The sequence below is a fragment of the Pristis pectinata genome, chromosome 11 (genome assembly GCF_009764475.1).
Source record: "Pristis pectinata isolate sPriPec2 chromosome 11, sPriPec2.1.pri, whole genome shotgun sequence".
In the NCBI taxonomy this organism is placed as follows: domain Eukaryota; kingdom Metazoa; phylum Chordata; class Chondrichthyes; order Rhinopristiformes; family Pristidae; genus Pristis; species Pristis pectinata.
The window spans coordinates 24,421,878-24,443,156 of NC_067415.1; the positions used below are offsets into that span (position 1 = coordinate 24,421,878).

The 21,279-nt window shown below is 40.3% G+C and overlaps 1 protein-coding gene across 9 annotated transcripts in view; it reads left to right on the forward strand.

Moving 5' to 3' along the window:
• LOC127575827 (stAR-related lipid transfer protein 13-like) overlaps positions 1-21,279 on the forward strand; it is a 425,779-nt gene that overhangs the window by 397,797 nt on the left and 6,703 nt on the right. For all 9 annotated transcript variants that reach the window (XM_052025973.1, XM_052025972.1, XM_052025971.1 and 6 more), the window contains 7 exons: positions 522-681; positions 3,806-4,004; positions 5,805-6,015; positions 7,887-8,001; positions 8,717-8,938; positions 14,099-14,316; positions 19,763-19,939. In XM_052025973.1, coding sequence (XP_051881933.1) covers positions 522-681; positions 3,806-4,004; positions 5,805-6,015; positions 7,887-8,001; positions 8,717-8,938; positions 14,099-14,316; positions 19,763-19,939 — 1,302 coding nt within the window. The remainder of the gene's footprint in view (positions 1-521; positions 682-3,805; positions 4,005-5,804; positions 6,016-7,886; positions 8,002-8,716; positions 8,939-14,098; positions 14,317-19,762; positions 19,940-21,279) is intronic.

Consider the following 21,279-nt stretch of genomic DNA (forward strand, 5'->3'; position numbering starts at 1 on the left):
AATTAAGGTGCAGATCAGGCATGATTTAATTGACTGGAACAACAGAGTTGAGGGGCTGAAAGCCTATTGCTGTTTCTGTTTGAGCAGCCATTTATGCTATGGATTTGTGCCAGTGCAACAATCACCTTTTTTTGTTACTCTTTTTATTTTGGACAATTTTTTATAACATTTCATGGATGTTTCGATGAATACGCAGTCTGATCAACTTTTCATGATTGGTAATAGCAATCTGGTGCTGAATTTGAAAGGAATTTTATACACAGTACACTTTTGAATTAAGCACTTTCAAAGTACTTTAGGTAGCCTTGACAACCACAGTTGGCTAGGAAATGCTTTAAGCAAAATGAAATTGTGCATTCATTATACTTAATGGAAGTAGCTTGGTTTGACATTAGTTTTAAAAGCAACTTCACAGTTGTGTATTGTTTTCCTGTGTGAACTCTGCAGTGTAAAGGATGTCATGTTGGTACTTAGGGCAGTCACGTCTCCTTGTTCAAGTAACTTGCAATGGTTTCTTGCAGGTCAGTGCCAAAATTCATGAAGAGGATGAAAGTGCCAGACTACAAAGACAAGAATGTCTTTGGTGTGCCTTTGATAGTTCATGTACAGAGGACGGGACAGCCCCTCCCTCAGAGCATTCAGCAAGCCATGCGCTATCTCAGGAGCCAATGTCTAGATCAGGTACTTGAATGAATACACTGAAACAGATTAGATCATATTCCTTTTATCAATGACGACGACAACTTTAGTTAATCGTCACATTTTACTTGTTTGAACATTGTAATTTATACTTATCCAATGTTATAGGAGCTGATTTTTGTCAGTTTTCATATGATATCCAATAACCAATTTGCTAATAATCACAAAGGTAACTGCCTATCATGATTTTTTTCTCACATTTTTAATTAAAATAAAAATTAAACTTGTTTGATTGGCAATGTACAAAAGAAAATATTAGTTTATCTAAAAGAGGACATGGCATTGAGCAACTAATAATGTTGTGTAAAGTTCAAAAGATTGAGTTTTTTGATCTGCATCCTATAGGAGTATCTACAAGCAAAGTATGTTGAACATTAAATGTAGTATTAACTTTAAATGGCTCAGAGATTAGTTTGTAAAGCCAATATTGTCAGATAAATTGGATCCAGTGGCCCACTTAGACATGATACAAGAACTAAGAGTTAACTAAGAAGATTGATGAAGGCAGGACAATAGACATTGTCTATATGGACTTTAGCAAGGCATTTGACAAGGTGCCACATGATAGGCTGATCCAGAGGTTTAAGGCACATGGGATCCAAGGCTAGCTAGCTAATTGGATCCAAAACTGGCTTGGTGTTAGGAAGCAGAGGGCGGCATTCATAGGTTGCTTTTCTGATTGGAAGTCTGTGACTAGTGGTGTGCCGCAGGGATTGATGCTAGGACCAAGGTTTTTAGTGATATATATTACCAATGTAGATGTGAATGTAGGAGGAATGACGAACAAATTTACAGATGACGTGAAAATTGGTGGTGTTGTGCATAGCGAGGAAGGTTGTCGAAGGATATAAATCAGATGGAAAGTTGAGTGGAGCATTGGCAGATAGAAAATAACTCTGACAAGTGTGAGGTGATGCATTTGGGAAATCAAATAGTGGTAGGACACGTACAGTGAATGGCAGGGTGCTAAGGATTGTTGAAGAACAGAAGGACTTTGGGGTTCATGTCCATTGTTCCGTAAAAGTGGAGAAGCAGATAGGTAGGGTGATGAAGAAGGCATATGGCATGCTTGCCTTCACAGGTTGGGGTATAGAATACAATAAGTTGGGACTGGTTGGACAGCGCTTGGAGTATTGTGTGCAGTTCTGGTCACCACACTATAAGAAGGCTGTGGTTGTGCTGGAGAGAGTGCAGAGGAGGATCACCAGGCTGCTACCTGAGTTGGAGGACTTCAGTTATGGGAAGAGATTGGATGGACTGGGTTTGTTTTCCCTGGAGTGAAGAAGCTGAGGAGTGACATGATAGAGGTATATAAAATTATAAGAGGGATAGATAGAATCTTTCTCCAGCAGTAGGGGTCTCAAAAACAAGAGGGTATAGGTTTAAGGTGAGGGGAACAAGTTTTAAAGGGGATTTGAGGGGAAAGTTCTTTTTTTACACAGAGAGTAGTTGATATCTGGAATTCACTACCAGAGGAGGTGGTGGAGTCGCATACAATCATTATTTTAAAGGAAATTTGGACAGGCACTTTAAATAGGTAAGAAATGGAAGAAGCCAGTCCTAATGTGGGCAAAAAGGGTAGCATGTAATGATGGGCCATTGGATGTGTTTCTGTACTGTATATGATATTCTGATGCTATTAAAAATTCAGCCTGCTTTGAACATTGTGGAAGTCTCTCATATCTATGGCTATGTTCAGATAATGTACTTAATATTCTATATTAAGACACTAGTGGTGGAAGGTATTTGCAAAATTGTTGTCAAGTGGTACTTACCAATAATTTCCTTAGCAATGCCCAGTTTGGGTTGCACTCAACTACAGACTCTTATCAGCCTTGATCTAAACATGGTCTAAAGACCTTCATTCTAAAGATAAGGTATGAGTGCTCTCCTTGACACCAATGCATCATTTAGTCTGACAACCTAGCCTTGATACTCAACAGCATTATCATAGCAGCGTCCATTGCCATCAATGTGTTGGGATTCATTGCTGATCAGAAACTCACCTGAACCAGCCGCATACAAGTTGTGATCTGAAGAACAGGCTGGGTGTACTGCAGTGATCAAATCACCACCTGACACCTCAGATCATTATTGTATCTCCAGGGCACAAGGCAGGAGTACTCCTCAGTCACATGGAAGAATGCAGCTCCAATAAATACCAAGAGATTTTGACACCATACAAGAGAAAGCAACCTGCTTAACTGGCACATTTCACCACCCTAAACACTTATTGTTTCCAGTATACCAGTATACAGTGGCTGCCATCTACAAAATAGGCTGCAGTTACTCACCTAGGCTAAATTGATAGTACCTCCCAAACCCACGACCTCTGTCAAGACGGACAAGGGCAGCAGATTCATGGGACCATCACCACTGCAAGTTGCTTTCCATGTCAATCACTTTTTTGACACCTGTCTCCTGACCCTTTCATTGCTTGATCTAAACCCTGGAACTCCCTACCCAACAGCACAGTTGGAGCACCTTCATCTTCACCAACAGTTCAAAAAGATGGCTCACTACCATCTTCTCAAGGACAATTACGGATAGGCATCAAACGCTGGCCTTGCCAACGATGCTCACATCCCAAAAAATGACTAAATAACTAATGCTTGGTCTAGTTGGTTAGCTGAATTGGCTCAAAGCAATACTGGTTCATGCCCATAGTGAGGACTTTAACCACCCTCCACTCACTTAAGGATTTTCTTCAGGGAGAGGCTGCATAGTTGGTGATCAAAGCAGAAATGTTCTTTAATTTAAAAAAAGAGGATTTTTCATTTTGAAGACTATGGAAATATTTATGTATTTTGTCATACAATAGAATTTATTTAGTTGCACAGACATAATTCTATTGTTGTTAATCTTAAATTTCTCACTTTACACAAAAGGTTGTATATTTTTCTAATTATGTGAGGTTTTTTTGAATTTCCAGTGAACAGATCCTTCAGATGGAGAATGTGGAATTTAATAATACGCCATGTGGATTTGATAATTAAGCACGTGACCTTGTATTAGTTTCTAACTACTGGTCAGTTTTACTAATGCCTTGCAGAAGATCAGCAGTACTTTTCTTTACCTTCAATCTAATATGTTTATGTCCTTCTAGGTGGGTCTTTTTAGGAAGTCTGGAGCCAAATCCCGAATTCAGGCACTTCGACAGATGAATGAGGCTTCCCCAGATAATGTTAGTTATGAAGATCAGTGCCCATATGATGTCGCTGACATGCTGAAGCAGTTCTTTCGGGATCTTCCTGATCCTCTCCTGACCAGCAAACTAGGGGAAACCTTTCTTCATATCTATCAATGTAAGCATCCCATTATCCATTGTACATTTTGATTACAATGGTTAATCAAGCTTTCTTGCCTTTGTCTTTTGATTGGAGCTTAAATATTATTTCATATTCATTTACAATAGGTCCGATGTACTTTGAGGAGGAATAAGATAAAGTAATAAAACATTCATTTGTTGACTAGAATGTTGCAGGCAGAATTGCAAACTTTTCACAAAGACCAAATCAAATGGATTTGGAATAAATCTTTTTCTACTTCTGTTCTAATACAAAAAAAAGAACTGAAGTGGCCTTCTTAAGAATTTAATCCAAATGCATGAAGTACCAATTGTGTGGAATCATTACTTCAGTCGTTAATGTGCTGATGATTTTGAAGTTTTTAACTTGAGACAGAGAATTGATGGAAATTACACAGCATGTACTGGGCACTTGCAGGTCACTTGCCATATTTGATTCATGTGTTTATATTCCACATGAGTATCCATTTTATCTTTCCACCTAATGCTGTTTGCATAGCCTACTCCCTCATATATGAGCAGTTGTTGCTTCCTTTGCACAGTTCCAGCAACCTGGTTCATCCTGACTTCAGGTGTTGTATGTGTGGAGTTTGCATATTCACCCTATGACACTGTGGGTTTCTCTTGGATTCTTTGGTTTGTGCTGGAAGATTAATTGGCTATTGTAATTTTCCTACAGTGTATATTGAAAGCAGGAGAATGGGGGAGAGTTGTTGGACATGGGAGAGAACAGGTTACAGAATAAGCGAGGAAATGGGACTAATGGGAATGTTCTTGAGAACCGGCATAGACTTGAAGGGCCAAATGGCCTCTCAATGTTGTAAGAAAAAACAAAGAAATGTGTTTATCTAACTTCCGCATCCTCACCTAATGGGTAAAACTACAGACTATGGTGGTAGTTAAAAGTTATTACTGTTAGTGAAGCAAGAAGTAAAGAGATACTTGGAAATCGAAAAGGGCAAAGAATGGTTAGATAAATGATCCCTCACCAGGGACCATTTATCATCCCTCACCAGGGATGATAAGATAAAATGGCAGAAGAGATATGAGCAGAAAATACACAGAGAGAAGAAGAGGGAGGTGTAGGGAGGGGGTCAATTTATTGATGTATTCTTCTTTCCAGCCTGGTATCTCCATTAGCTTGCACAGAAATACAAATCCAGTCAGTTGAAGTGGCAAACTGGTAGACAATCAAGGTTACCCAATGTGAGTGGCTGAGTGATGGGAACAATAATTGTCAGAATTTTGTATTTATTAAAATTTAATTTATTAGTTCTTTTTGAATATGTTTTACCCAGACTCTGAAGTAGTGCGTTAATTTTTACTGAGTGCTGGCGATGTGGTCAGTGTATAGGTCTGCGCCACTTCTCTTGAACAGTATGGTGAAATTTTACATCATTATCTCTGCTTCCACCAAGTGAATGCCAGTCAACAAAACCCTCTGTACTTCTCCATCCTGATCTCCAAAAGTGAAGAATGTGCTGTCCATCTTCGTTTACATCATTATCCAGATTCAACTTACGTAGGCCTCGTATTATTAATGGCACAGGGAGATAACAGATGCAGCCATTGTGGAGGTAGCAGAGTATTCGTAGACAATCAAACATTGGCTGCAAAACCTATCCAACCTATACATCACATTAATGTAATCCTTTCATAAAAGGCTTAACCCTAGATTTAGAAATGATTGAGGCAATCCCCTACATCTGTGTGCTTCTAAAACTGTGCCATAAAGTAGATGGTAATTTCTTATTTTTTAAGTGTTCTCTAACAATGACTGTTGGCCTCTGATATGCAGATGTTCCCAAAGAGCAACGCTTGCAGGCAGTGCAGGCAGCCAGCATGCTGATGTCAGATGAAAATCGTGAGGTCCTGCAAACACTTCTTTGTTTCCTTAGTGACGTGACTTCCGTAACAGAAAATCAAATGACTGCCATGAACCTTGCTGTCTGCCTTGCACCTTCCCTCTTCCACCTGAACTTGATTAAGAAAGGATCCTCCTCACCAAGGTAGGCATCTTGCATCCTAGATACCACAAGTAAAATCTGAATTTAGGCATTCTGATGCTTTGGTGTATAGTAGTAATTTTTTTTAGAGGTTTACTAACAGCATTTTAAAACACTGAGGCCTGGATAGCAACAGTGCAACATTTTTGTGAGCTTCACAGAGGAATTTAAGCAACAATCTGATCAAGTCCTTCTGTGCAAGGATTGCAGGGTCTCTAAACTTCCACGTCTTTCATGTACATGATGAGTTTGGCATAGGGGTCACCAGGCATGAACAGTGATGTCAAATGGGATGTAATGCCTGTTTTGAATGCCACTTGTACTAAATTCATTAAGCATGCATTGCCTGTGAGCAGCATAAGCAACTCACACAGAAGCAGGCCTTAAACAGACAATTGAAGTTCCACATTATTTGGGTGTTAGACAGTTGGATCCTCCGGGAGGTAAGTTTCTGGGGTGTTTACTCCCACCCTCAATGTGCTCCCATCTTGACATTAAATGTTCGCCCATTCAACCCCTTCATAGACCTCCAACAGTCATACATCAATCTTCAACACCCCACCTCCACCGTGCTTCCACTTTCCATGACCTGTGAGAGGAACCTCTCTGCACTGGCTTTGGCAGGGCCAGTAGAAGAAAGGCCCTAGTGTTCATGTATCATGTATTGGTGGTTTTAATGTGCAAGAATTTCTAGGCCATATAGTTAATAAAAGGCCTTTAGTTAATTTTGAAGGTAAACAAGGTTGTACCATACCATATTCTGACTCAATTTAGATTACATTATCAATGCTATATCTGTATATATATTTTTAAAATCAGAATGCAAAAACCTGATCTGATTAGAACTATGGTGGTGTACAATGTACAGGTCTATGTACCTGGGGCTACCGCTTCGCTAAAGTGAGCCAAGCTAATTACACAGCTGTGTTCTAAGCTGTAATGTTATTTCTTCATATTTTTGAAATATTCATAAATTTTCCTTGAAAGGGCATGATCATTTCTACCTTAATAGCTACCTGTGGCAAAGCATTCATTCTCCAATAATTTATTGTGTGAAGCTTCTATTATTTCTCAGTATTCCCTTGCTGTTAGTTATTGAAAGCTCCCCATCCCAAACCCTCAGCTAGTCTTCTCCTGTTTAAGAACATGTGAACATTGATAAAATGACTGGCTTGAGCAATTGAATCATAATGAATACTGTGGATCTTTCAATTTCCAAAAGTCATTAATTCATAAAAGACAGTAGACGTGCATTAGGTTATTCACAAGAAAAATAATTAAAACTTAAACCTGAGCCAACTTGATGTTTTGCATTGATTACAATGATTACATGTTCAATGAACTAAGTATATTAGTTTTCTGGGGAAAACAACAAAATTATATAGGTGCATTCATGCAAGCTGTTGTAACAAATTGTTGTTGTAGAATTTTCATACAATTAGCTTTTGGAGGATAAAACTACATTTCACATCAGTCTAATTATCTTGGGATGTTTTGCCCATTCTTATTCCCTTCACAGGCAAATAAGCAGGTTGGAGGAAGATGCTTATCAGGGTAAATTAACATATAATCTCTTGGAACTAGTAGCCATGAATTGGAACCTTTGTAATTTATTTTATGACCTGGGATATAAAATAGCATTGTTGTCTTCATGCCTTGAGGAACTTTAATACTTTAGTAGAGCCTGACACCATAAATCATTCTGCACAATTAGCTAATGAGTATGTCTTAGCAGAGGCTGTCTGAGAGACTTAACAAGTGGAAAACAGAAACCTCTTAATGGGCAAACAATATTTTAAGGGTTCTTTGTACGTGTCTAATCTTTTCAGTTTATCATTGATTGATGCAGACTTTTCTCTGTTTAATTGTAATAGGGTAATGCATCGCAAGTATGCATCAGGAAAACCTGATCAGAAAGATTTGAATGAAAACTTAGCAGCAACTCAGGGGTTGGCTCAGATGATCACAGAGTGCAACATCATTTTCCAGGTGAGTCATTTTAAATCTATGACAATTTAGGGAATATATTTGATAATAGTTGTACACCATTGCATGACCTTCATTATTCACTTAAAAGTAAAAAAAATAGTGCAAATATTCATAATACTTTAATAACCTTTAATTGTTGGCAGATCTCAGCCAATGGCATCGAGCTCTGTGAGGCAGTGATAATGCAATGGATTTTAAATGCTCATTAGCAAGATTTTGTAAATAAGACAACTAGAAAAGATTATGGCATATGGAATTAGAGGAAGCATAACAGGTAGAAATGTAGAATATTTTTTGAATGGAAAGAGATCAGAGGGGCTTGGATATCATTATGCACAAATCATTGAATGTTATTATGCAGGTTCAATATGAATTTGGGAAGGTAAGTGATATATTGCAAGAGGATGTGAATACATCTTGATCCAGTTATGTAGACCCCTGGTGAAACAGTAACTGGAATATTGTGTATAGATCTGTTCTCCCTGCCTAAGGAAGGATACACTTGCAATAAAGAGGGTATAAATAAAGGTTCACCAGATTGATTATTGGGTTAGTGATCTTATACTTTGATGACAGATTAAACAGACTAGGTCCTTACTCTCTTGAGTTAAGAATAATGAGAGTTAATCTCATTTAAACATACACTCTTACACAGTGCAGCAACTGTGGGTGGGGAAAACATTTTTTTATCCAGTTACCTATCTTCTTGGAATAGATCCCTCAAGATATGATGACACAATCACGGAACTCCTACATTGAAGCTGATGCCCATCCCTTGACACTGGAGGAACTCGGGAAGCAACTAGAAGATGAGGGAGCAAACTATCAGACGTACCTGGAGAATCTTATCCAGAACCTTCAGAAAGAAGCCAGGGAGAAGTTTAAGGGCTGGGTTTCATGTTCGTGCCCTGATAACATTGAACTTGCTTATAAAAAGGTACATTTGTACATACACTCTTCAATATTTTTGTGATTGAATAAAGGCTCTGTGGTCTATTAGATACCATTTAATAATTGGCATAATTCAGTTTGAACCATGGATGTTGTGGATATGGACTTTAGTAAAGCTTTCAACAAGGTCCCTCGTGGTAGGCTGATTCAGAAGGTTAAGGCACATGGGATCCATGAAGACGTGGTAGACTGGATTCAAAATTGGCTTGGCCATAGAAGAAAGACTGTAATATTGGAGGTGTTTTATTCTCATTGGAGTCTGTGACCAGTGGTGCTCCACAAGGATCAGTGCTGGGACTTCTGTTGTTTGTGATATATATCAATGATTTAGATGAAAATGTAGGTGGGCTAATTAGTAAGCTTGCTGGTGACATAAAAATTTACAGAGTTGTGGATAGTGAGGAAGGTTACCAAAGGATTCAGCAGGATATAGACCAGTTGGAAATGAGGGCAAAGAAATGGCAGATGGAGTTTAATCTGGACAAGTGTGAGGTGTTGCACTCTGGGAGGTCAAATGTAAGAGGAAAGTATACAGTAAATGGCAGGACCCTTAGGAGCATTGATGTACAGAGGGATCTTGGGATGCAAGTCTAAAAATGGCAACACAAGTAGATAGGTGGTAAGGAAGGCATATTTGCCTTCATCGGTTAGGATGTTGAGAATAAAAGTAGACAAGTCATGTTGCAGCTGTGTCAAACTTTGGTTAGGCCACACTTGGAGTACTGTTTGCAATTCTGGTCACTGCATTACAGGAAGGATGTGGGGTCTTTGGAGAGGGTGCAGAAGTGGTTCACCAAGATGTTGCTTGGATTAAAGAGTATTAGCTATAAGGAGAGGTTGGACAAACTTGGACTGCTCTGGTGTGTTGGAGGTGAAGGGGCGATCTGATAGAAGTATATAAAATTATGAGAGGCATAGACAGGTTAGATAGCCTTTTCCCATGGTGGAAAAGTCAAATACTAGGGGCACAGCTTTAAGGTGAGAGGGTGAAAGTTTAAAGGAGATGTGCAAGACAAGTTTTTTTTAACACAGAGAATAGTAGGTGCTTGGAATGTGCTGCCAGAGGAGATAAGTAGAGACATATGGTAGTAATGTTTAAGAGGCATTAAGAGGGAATAGAGGGATACGGACCTTGTGAAGGCAGATGGGGTTAGTTATCTTGGCATGGTCGGCACAGACATGGACTGAAATACCTGTACCTGTGTTGTACTGTTCTGTATTCTGCCAGGAAGCCTAAGATGGAGTTGAGGGGAAACCAGTTGTGTGAGGAGGAGAGAGTACTGCAATAGATCTGCTCTGTAATGCATTTCCTAATAGCCTGTTTATAAAACATGAGATTAAGTTGCATATCATTTCTTTAGTCCTGGGCAACCATTGGTAAAGGAAATGTAACAAGATAGAAGTATAATAAATTATAAAGTGTTGAGATGCTAAATAAATGAACATTCAAGTACATCCTTATTATTTATGGTAAGCCTACAGAAAGTGCTGGAAACACACAACGAATCAGTATTTACGGAGAGAATAGGAATAATGCTTTTGGGTACAGACCCTTCTTCAACAGTGTGAGAAGCACTTTTTTTTAAATTAATGATGGTTAATGGTGAAAAAGAAATTGCTGCTCAACCATGTGACCGGTGCTCGCCCATCGGTTTGCCTGCAGTGCTGCTGCTTCTTAGTGCCTGGCTGTGTGGTCTTTTACTTATGTGGCATGATGAATAAGTCCTTACTTTGTGATTATAGATATCGAAATAACAGTTGAGAAATTTGGTTGCAAAAGCTTCCTCATGATACTAAAAAGCAGATTAATTTTTCAACAACTTTTATGAAAAGGAGACACAGAAAATGCAGGTTACTTATCATCTGTAAATTTTTGGGAGCAACTCCAGTACCAGGGGAAATATCATGTCCTTTTCACTTTACAGAATTTAACGGACTTACTTATTTCCATCATGGATTGTTTCTATTTCTGCTGTCAAGCCCAAACTGTTTTTGAATTTACACAGTATTGAGATATATAAGATTTAAATGTTCATTGGAGAGACAGTTGTAAGAACGTGGCAAAATCTCTAATCATGGTATTTCTGTGGTACCTTTCACAACCAACCTCAGGACATCCCAAAGTGCTTTAAAGATAGGGAGGTAATTTTAAAATGGTCATGTTGTAGTGTAGGAAATCCAACAGCAAAATTGCAGACAGCCAACATTCCTGAATAACAGTGTTATTATGGCAATTAATCTGGGGTATAAACATTGGCTGGGACATCAGATAAAGCCAAATATTGGCTCGGACACCAGATGAACCCTTCGGACACCAGATTGTCTTAAGTAAATCTAAACAATCCTTGACATTGAACCTGGAACAATGTCATAGATTGTTTAGATTTACTTAAGACAATTCAATGTTTTGCCCAGATAGGGAATCACTACTTCAATACATATCAGAGAGTTAGCCTAGATTTTGAGCTGGAATCTCGGGTGTGTTCCTTGGCACAAGGTTCTCTGACTTGGAGTCAAGGGTATTAACCACTAAATTGACTAATGCCAACTCAGATTATGCATTGGATTAAATTGTTTATCCCCCATATGCATCCCAGTAAGGCAGAGGTTTTCAACCTGTGGACCGCGGACCCCTGGGGGTCCATGGCGGGTTGCCAGGGGGTCCGCGAGCAAGCCAAGAAAAAAATGGAAAAGTGACCTGTTACAAAGATGTAGCTTACTTGCTTGCTCCAGTTTTCCACTATTCAGAAAATCGGGCATATCTATTCTATCTGTTATAGGCGACAATCTTAGAGAGTTAGACGGTGTTCCCTTCTGGTAAGCTGCCGCTTAATATTCGATTTGTGTAGTCAGAGTAGTCAGTAGTGTTCACTACTCACTAGTATTCTGTTGTGCACTGTAGTGTTAGTGAGACTGAGTGACATTGTTGGTGTGGCTTAATAATATTGCTTACTTACCGTGCATTTATGCCACAGTGACGTCACTGTTAAACGAAAAGTGCGCAAGCGTGTAAATTTTAGATTAGTTTTGATAATTTTGTTTATCAGTAATAGTAATTAAACTGTCCAGCGTGTATTGCTGAGTATGGAGAAATTTCTGAAGGGAAAAGCTGACCAGAAACCAGAAGATTCTGATGACGAAGGGGATAAGGGTGACCGAAAGAGAAAACAACACAAGTACGATCCAGAATACATTTCATATGGCTTCGTCACAGTGGGGACAAATGCGGACCAATCTCTCTGTGTTGTGTGTTTGCAAACACTGTCCAACGATGCAATGAAACCAGCGAAATTGAAGTGCCATTTAACAACAGTGCATCCAGATATTGCCAGTAAGCCGAAGGAATATTTTGAGCGGCGAAAGGAGCTGTACCTCAAGCAGAAAGGCAAAGTGACAGCCTGCGCCACTGTAAATGAGAAGGCTCTTCACACATCATATTTGGTAGCATTACGAATAGCACGTTCCAGAAAGCCTCACACAATTGGAGAAGAGCTTATACTGCCTGCAGCAGTGGATATGTGCGAAGTTGTACTGGGAAAAGAATCCAGTCAAAAACTGAAAGCCATTTTACTGTCTGATAACACAGTAGGCAGAAGAATTGGCGATATGGCGGAAGATATACAGAGCCAGCTGACAGCACGTCTTCAGCAAGTCAGATTTGCGATTCAGCTCGATGAAAGTACTGATGTTGCCAGTGCTGCGCAGTTGTTGGTTTATGTTCGATATTGCTGGGAAGGAGAAGCTTTGGAAGACTTTTTGTTTTGCAAGGCGCTCCCAGGGTGTACAACCAGTGAAGAACTTTTTCGTGTGCTTGACACTTTTTTTGTACAATCGGCATTGGCGTGGACACAGTGTATTGGAGTGTGCACGGATGGTGCTGCCACAATGATGGGACGGAAGTCTGGTCTAGTCGCACGAGTGAAAGAAGTAGCTCCATACGTAGCTGCAACCCACTGCATGATTCACCGTGAGGCTTTGGCTGCAAAGGATATGGATGAAAATCTTGTGGATGTGTTTTGCAGGTGCATTAAAATCGTTAACTTTATCAAAGCCAGGCCGCTCAATCATCGTTCGTTTGAAAACATATGCCGTGAAATGGAAGCCGAGCATAAGCATTTGTTGCTACATACAGAAGTCAGGTGACTGTCACGAGGCCACGTTGTGCAGCATGTATATGAATTGCAAGATGAACTGCTCATTTTTCTAAATGAGCATAATGGATCATTGGCACAGTTCTTGACAGATGAGATGTGGGTTGCCAGATTAGCTTATCTTGCAGATATTTTCAACATTTTGAACAGCTTAAATCTATCATTGCAAGGACCTGGCTCAAATGTTCTGAAACCACATGACAAAATCAATGCCTTCCAGAAAAAACTCTGTACCTGGAAGGGAAGATGTGAGCAAGGCGCCTATGATATGTTTCCGTTGCTGGCTGACTTTCTGACAGTGAACGAGACTAAGACAGAGGCCATTGCGAGCACCGTTTTGAACCATATTCAACAGCTGTCACATTATTTCCATGAGTATTTCGGCAACGATGACACTGGCATGTTTGATTGGATTCGAAATCCGTTTGAATGCATGCTTACTGATTTAACTGGACGTGAACAAGAAGAATTGGCTGAACTGTCATCTGACAGGACTTTGCGCTTGCAGTTCAACCGAATGTCATTGTTGTCGTTCTGGATAGCATGTTCCCAGGAGTATCCACTGCTGTCCGGCAAAGCCGTCAATGTTCTGTTACCATTTGCAACCACTTAGACTTGTGCGAAATAGCATTTTCTGCAGTCACTGCTATGAAAACCAAATACAGGTCAAGATTGAATATTGAGGATGACATACGCGTATGTTTGTCGCACATACCACCACGTTTGGACAAGCTCTGCAGTGCAAAACAGGCACAACCTTCAAATTGAACTGAACACTGAAAGACACCGCTGGTAATTATCGGTGATTGAAATAGTCACTATTTCAATAGGGCCTATGTGCAGTAATTTAAGTGTTGTATGCATGAATTATCGATTGTTTGATTTTGTGGGCTTTGGGGGTCTGCCATCTAACAAGGACACGTTCTGGGGGGCCGCAGCATGAAAAATGTTGAAAACCACTGCAGTAAGGCATGATGCTCTTTCTCTTGACATAGGTTGGTGATGGCCACCCACTCCGTCTGTGGAAGGTGTCCATTGAAGTGGAGGCTCCACCCTCTGTAGTGCTAAACCGGGTACTACGAGAGCGCCACCTGTGGGATGATGACCTTCTCCAGTGGAAAATCATAGAAGCCCTGGACAAGCAGACAGAAATCTTCCAGTATGTCTTGAACAGCATGGCTCCTCATCCCAGCAGGGACTTTGTCACTCTGAGGTGAGATTTGAATTTAAATGCACCATATACCAGAAGTTGATAGTTGAAGATGAGTCATTCACCAATGATTTATCACCAGTGTTTAAATGCCTCTTGTTTTTCCACCAGTGTCTGACTGTGTTCCTCAATCTATCTTCTCTCCAAATATTTACCAATTTATGTGACATTCCTCACTGGCCTTCTCATCATTATTTATTCTACGACTCTTACTAATGTTTGATTTCAAATAATTTTCCAGCTTCCTAATATTTTGTATGTGCTCCTTGAGACTCCCCGTGAATAACTGGTGTGTTCTAGGAACTTTACTTGGATTACTTTTGGGGTGGAACTTTAAGTAGGTGCATATTCTATTGATGTCCATAAGTGCAAGTCCTTAATGTGTGTAAAGGTGAGTGGGGTGGGGGAAGATGACTTTGCACTACTGCTTCTTTGTTTCCTTCACTTACTTCTATGTATGAAATGCATGTGATTTGCTTTCTGAGAAACGTATTGTTATAGTTGTTGAATTTTTCCAATACATTAGGTTGAGATTCTTTGCCATAGGACATTCAGTGCCCCTGGACAGGATTTCTTTGTCAGGTCTATTGGTATGATAAAGTGTGCAACACACTGTATTCTGATTGCATAGATTTACCTGAAGAATTTAGATAAGATCTCTTTATTAGTCACATGTACATTGAAACACACAGTGAAATACATCTTTTACGTAGTGATTTGGGGGGCAGCCCGCAAGTGTCGCCACGCTTCCGGCGCCAACATAGCATGCCCATAACTTCCTAACCTGTACGTCTTTGGAATGTGGGAGGAAACCGGAGCACCCAGAGGAAACCCACGCAGTCACGGGGAGAACATACAAACTCCTTACAGACAGTGGCCAGATTTGAACCCGGGTCCCTGGCGCCGTAAAGCATTATGCTAACCACTATGCTACTGTGCCCTTGCTACCTTGCACCGTGCTACCGTGCTGAGATTTTGGGGCAAGGGGACAATGCCAGTCACAAAAGGCTGTTCACCAAGATTCTTTGGAAGGGCTTCCTGTCTCAATGTGACTTGGCTGTCTGGCCCTATCTGTCAGAGATCTGTGAATCCCACAACTGTGATGTCACCAGGCACCTCTGATGTCATTAAGCAGCTGATCAGATGGAAGCAGTCACATGGTGGGCCGAAGGGCCTGTTTTGTGCTGTATGGTATGGTTCTATGGTAGATTGAAAGGCAGGAAATAAAAATCATTTTTTTAAGGGCTTTCTAAAACTGGTCAAGATTTGGTCTTAGACATGGATTAAACTATTAACAATAACATTCATGAATTTAACAATTAAAATTATATTCTGATTTAAAAATTATAGATTTTTCAAATGTCATTCCAAGGAATGACATTCCACTTTTTCCAGGCCAAAGAGATTATTTGGCAGTAATTATGATTCAGAATGGCATGCAAGTACCCATTTACACTTCATTCAACAAGGCTTAAAATTTGCAATGACTTTACAGTGTGGACAGTTTGTGAACATTTGAACCACCCAAAATCAAGTATTGTTTGTTGATTGCATCTACAAAGAATGCAGTAGCACAATTTGTGGAGGAATAGGATATCATGAGCAGCAGTTTCCCAATATTCATGTTTGTATATATATGTGCAGATGTCACTAGTAGCAAAGACATGGAACACTGAAAATTCTGCTGTCATTCCAACGTCAAATTTGGAATCAGGTTTATTATCAGTGACTTGTATGTCATGAGATTTGTTGTTTTGCAGTAGCAGTACAGTGCAAAGACATAAAATTACTATAAATAACAAAATAAATAGTGCAAAAAAACAGGAATAATGAGGTAGCGTTCATGGGTTCATGGACTATTCAGAAATCTGGTGGCGGAGGGGAAGAAGCTGTTCCTAAATCACTGAGTATGGGTCTTCAGGCTCCTGTACCTCCTCTCCGATGGTAATAACAAGAAGAGGGCATGTCCCAGATGGTGAGGATCCTTAGTGATGGATACCGCCACTGAGGCACCACCTCTTGAAGATATCTTCAGTGGTTGGGAGGGTTGTGCCCGTGATGGAGCTGGCTGAGTCTACAACACTCTGCAGCCTCTTGTGATCCTGTGCATTGGAGGGTCCATACCAGGCGGTGATGCAACCAGTCAGAATGGTCTCCACCATACATCTGTAGAAATTTGCAAGAGTTTTTGGTGATGTACCAAATCTCCTCAAACTCCTAATGAAGTAGAACCACTGGCATGCCTTCTTCATGCTTGTATCTGACCCTTTCCACCGCTGACCCCTCAATGAGGACTGGTGTGTGTTCTCCCAACTTCCCCTTCCTGAAGTCCATAATCAATTCCTTGGTCCTGCTGACATTGAGTGGAAGGTTGTTGTTGCATCACCACTCAACCAGCTGATCTGACTCACTCCTGTAAGCCTCCTCGTCGCCATCTGAGATTCTACCAGCAACAGTAGTGTCATCGGCGAATTTATAGATGGCATTTGAGCTGCACTTGGCCACACAGTCATGAGTGTAGAGAGAGTAGAGTAGTGGGCTAAGCACGCATCCTTGAGGTGTGACTGTGTTGATTGTCAACGAGGAGGAGATGTTGTTACTGATTCCGCACTGACTGTGGTCTCCCAATAAGGAAGTCGAGGATCCAGTTGCAGAGGGAGGTATAGAGACCCAGGTTTTGAAGTTTGTTGATTAATACTGAGGGGATGATGGTGTTGAATGCCAAGAAGTAATCAATAAACAGCAATCTGACGTCTGTTTTGCTGTTGTCTAGGTGCTCCAAAGCAGAGTAGAGAGCCAGTGTGATTTTATCCGCTGTAGACCTGTTGTGGCGATAGGCAAATTGCAGCAGGTTCAGGTCCTTGCTCAGGCAGGAGTTAATTCTAGCCATGACCAACCTCTCAAAGCACTTCATCACAGTAGATGTGAGTGCTACTGGGCGATAGTCATTGAGGCAGCTCACCCTGCTCTTCTTGGGCACTGGTATGAATGCTGCCCTTTTGAAGCAAGTGGAAATCTCAGACTGCAGCAATGAGAGGTTGAAGATGTCTTTGAACACTCCAGCCAGTTGGTCGGCACAGGTTTTCAGTACCCTGCCAGGAACACGGTCGGGGCCTGACCCCTTGTGAGGGTTCACCCTCTTGAATGATGTTCTGACATCGGCCTCTGAGACAGAGATCACAGGGTCGCCAGAGACTGTGGGGATTTGCACAGGTGTAGTATTATTCTTCCTTTCAAAGTGTGCATAAAAGGCTTTGAGCTCATCAGGGAGTGAAGCATCACTGCAATTTATGCTGTTAGCTTTCACCATATAGGAACTAATGGCATGCAAACCCTGCCACAGCTGTTGTGCATCTGATTGTGTCTCTAATTTCACACAGAATTGCCTTCTCACTCTCACAATGGCCTTCCATCAGTAGTACCAATAATTCAAGGCCAATAATGGAAAAAAAGTTACTCTTGTATCTTCATCAGAGAAGTGCCATGACCACTGCAGGTTCTAGAGCCAAACATAAAAGTCTTGATAATTAAAATGCCACAGTTATAGCTCAAATCAACTGCATTTTCAGTCGTTAGCAACTTAAAAAATACAGATGCATGTTTTAAAGTGATAGAATATTTTACTTCCCTCTACTTTTTGACAGCTTTAAGGGACAAGAATTTTAGCCAAAGTAATATTACTGCATTCAGCTAAGTTTTGTTGCAAAATGTTTAGGTTGGTGCCAAAAATGCAAATAATCCAATGATGCATACTGCTTGTGAAAACCAGAAGAGCACCTTCACTGATTAGATTTGGTTGACGAAAGGCAGTCAACAAGAGTTGGTTTGTTGCTGAACAATACAGTGAAATACTGGAGCATAAAACATTGTTTTAAGAGCATTGTCATAATTTTAACTAAGGTACAAGCCAAACCTCACACTTTAAAGTACCTTGGACATTTGACCATTCACTGAAACCAAAATAAAATATATATTATGGTGCCCTTAAGTTTCATATTTACTTAGAAAAGATTTATTTTCCATTTAATGGATAAGATTTGTTCCTCTGTGACTACCATGAGAGTCAGTCAGCATGGTGAAAGTCTTTGCATATTTGACACTATGCTATGAGTATATTGTCTTGGGTTTTCCAGCAGGTAATGACAGCATTCATGACCATCACACCATAAAACTGTCACCAACTTTGGGTTTCCACGTGAGTAGATTGAAGTGGAAATTGCAAAGCTGTAGTTAGTAATTCAGCATTTCTCCACAAGCTAGGTTGTTCTTAGTCTCCACTGGAATTACAGGGGAATAACCTCAATTGACTTGAACTTAACATTTTTCTTACACAGGTCTTGCTAAGAAATCTCCTGAAAATATTAAAGTTTTTGCATAAAGTTTGTTTTTAAATGGCTTATTAACTCATAATTACTGCTTAGTAAACATCTGGCCTTAAAAATTACTCGTTTTATCAATGTGGATTTTAATTCACTCAGTTAATTATTTCATAATACAATGAATACTAACTTTAAAATTTTTTAATTTGCTACTTCAGCTTCTGCCATAATTATATAAATGTCCATAATTTCAATCATTATTTTGCTTTCTGAAATATATTTAAAAAGTTAATCTACGATTGTGTTCTTCCTCATTTGCTATGAGTTCTTATTCTTTGGACAGGTTTAGCTAAAATCAGGCGATAATAGAGGGAAGATCCAAACCACAGAAGTTAGAACATAGAACAGTACAGCGCAGTATGGGCCCTTTGGCCTATGATATTGTGCCGACCTATGTAAACCTTATCCACATTCAATCTCTCCCCCTCTCTACTTCACCTCCAATAACCCTCTATTTTTCTTTTATCCATGTGCCTATCCAAGAGTCTCTTAAATGACCCCATTGTATTGGCCCCTACCACCCACTCCGGCAGTGCATTCCAGGCACCCACCACTCTCTGTGTAAAATAAAACCTACTTCTGACATCTCCTTGAACTTTCCTCTGTGCACCTTAAATGGATGACCTCTAGTATTGGCCATTACCACCCTGGGGAAAAGATGCTGGCTGTCTACTCTATCTATGCATCTCATAATCTTATATACTTCCACCAAGTTGCCTTTCATCCTCTGTCACTCCAAAGAGAAAAACCCTAATTCGCTCATCTTCTCCTCATAAGACATGTTCTCCAATCCAAGCAGCATCCTTGTAAATATCCTCTGCCCTCTCCAAAGCTTCCACATCCTTCCTATAATGTGACAACCAGAACTGAACACAACATTCCAAGTGTGGTCTAACCAGAGTCTTATAGAGCTGCAACATTACCTCTTGGCTCTTGAACTCAATCCCCCAGCTAATAAAGATAAATTTTTGTGGCTAGCTGCCTTCAAAGTGGTTGCCAAGACCACAAAGTCTAGGCTTGTCTTTCTATTGACAATAACCTTTTTCTGTTTTTCTCTCTGGTCCTTTCAGAACATGGAGAACGGATTTACCAAAGGGAACATGCGCACTAGTGGCCATCTCCGTTGAACACGATGAGGCACCCTTGGTGGGTGGAGTCCGAGCTATGGTCATGGATAGTCAGTGTCTGATTGAGCCATGTGGCTCTGGGAAATCCAGAATGACCCAAATCAGCAGAGTTGATCTGAGGTAAATGAAATCTTGTACTCATGGTAATTTTATTTTATCTGTGTTTTAAACATTTTACCTTTGCTACATCAACAAATGGGCAAAAAAATGTTGGGAAGACACTTTGTCCTTAAAGAACTACTGATTTCTTTACATAAAAAAGGTAAGACTTAATCATAGAATCATATGCTAACAGTTTAGAACAAGAGTTCATAGAGTTACACAGCACAGAAACAGGCCCTTCAGCCCACCATGTCTATGCTGACCACCAAATACCTATCTATACGAATCCCATTTACCAGCATTTGGTCCACAGTCTGCTGTGCCTTAGCGATTCAAGTGCTTATCCAGATATTACTTAAGTGTTGTGGGAGTGTCTGCCTCCACCACCTTCTCAGGCAGTGCATTCCAGATTACAGCCACCCTCTGGGTGAAAAGAATTCTTCCTCAAATCCCCTCTAAACCTTTTACCCCTCACCTTAAACCTCTGCCCTCTAGTCTTAAATACCTCTGACATGGAGAGAAGTTTTATGTTGTATACTCTATCTATGCCTCAGATAAATTTTATAACTCCTTAAGGTGCCCCCTTAGCTTCCCCTGCTCTGAGGGAAAACAAGCCCAGCCTATCCAGTCTCTCCTTTTAACTGCCATTTAACTGAAACTTCCATTCCAGGCAACATCTTGGTGAGTCTCGTCTGCACCCTCTCCAGAACAATCACACCTTTCCTAATGTGTGGCGACTTGAACTGCACACAGTACTCCAAGTGGGGCCTAACCAAAGTTTTATATAGCTGCAACATGTCTTCCTGACTCTTGCAGTCAATGCCTCCACCAATGAAAGCAAGCATCCCATCTGCCTTCTTCACCACCCTATCTACCTGTGCTGCCATCTACAGGAATCTTTGGACTTGTGCACCAAGATCACTGTGTTCCTCAATATTCCCTAAGAGCCTACCTTTTATGGTATATGTCCTACCCTTACTAGATCCCCAAGATGCATCACCACCAGCTTATTAGGATCAATTCTGCCATTGCTTTGCCCAGTATATCAGCTGATAAATATCATTCTGTAGCTTAAGGCTACCCTCCTCATTTTCATCTTTCTTGATGTCTACAAACTTATTAATCATACTTCTTCATGGGTCCCAGCACTGATCCCCATTGTATAGCCTTTCAGTCTCTTGTTTTTATACCAGACAAAAAAGGAGCAATTCTAATTAATTCCACTTCCCAGCTATTTGTTTGTAGCCTTGTAGATCAGAAGTGCCTGTACTTTTTAATGAGGGCTTCTGCCTCCACTTTCTTCTTAGGTAGTGGGTATAGACCTCACCGCTATCAATTTGTATAAATTTGTTCATGGG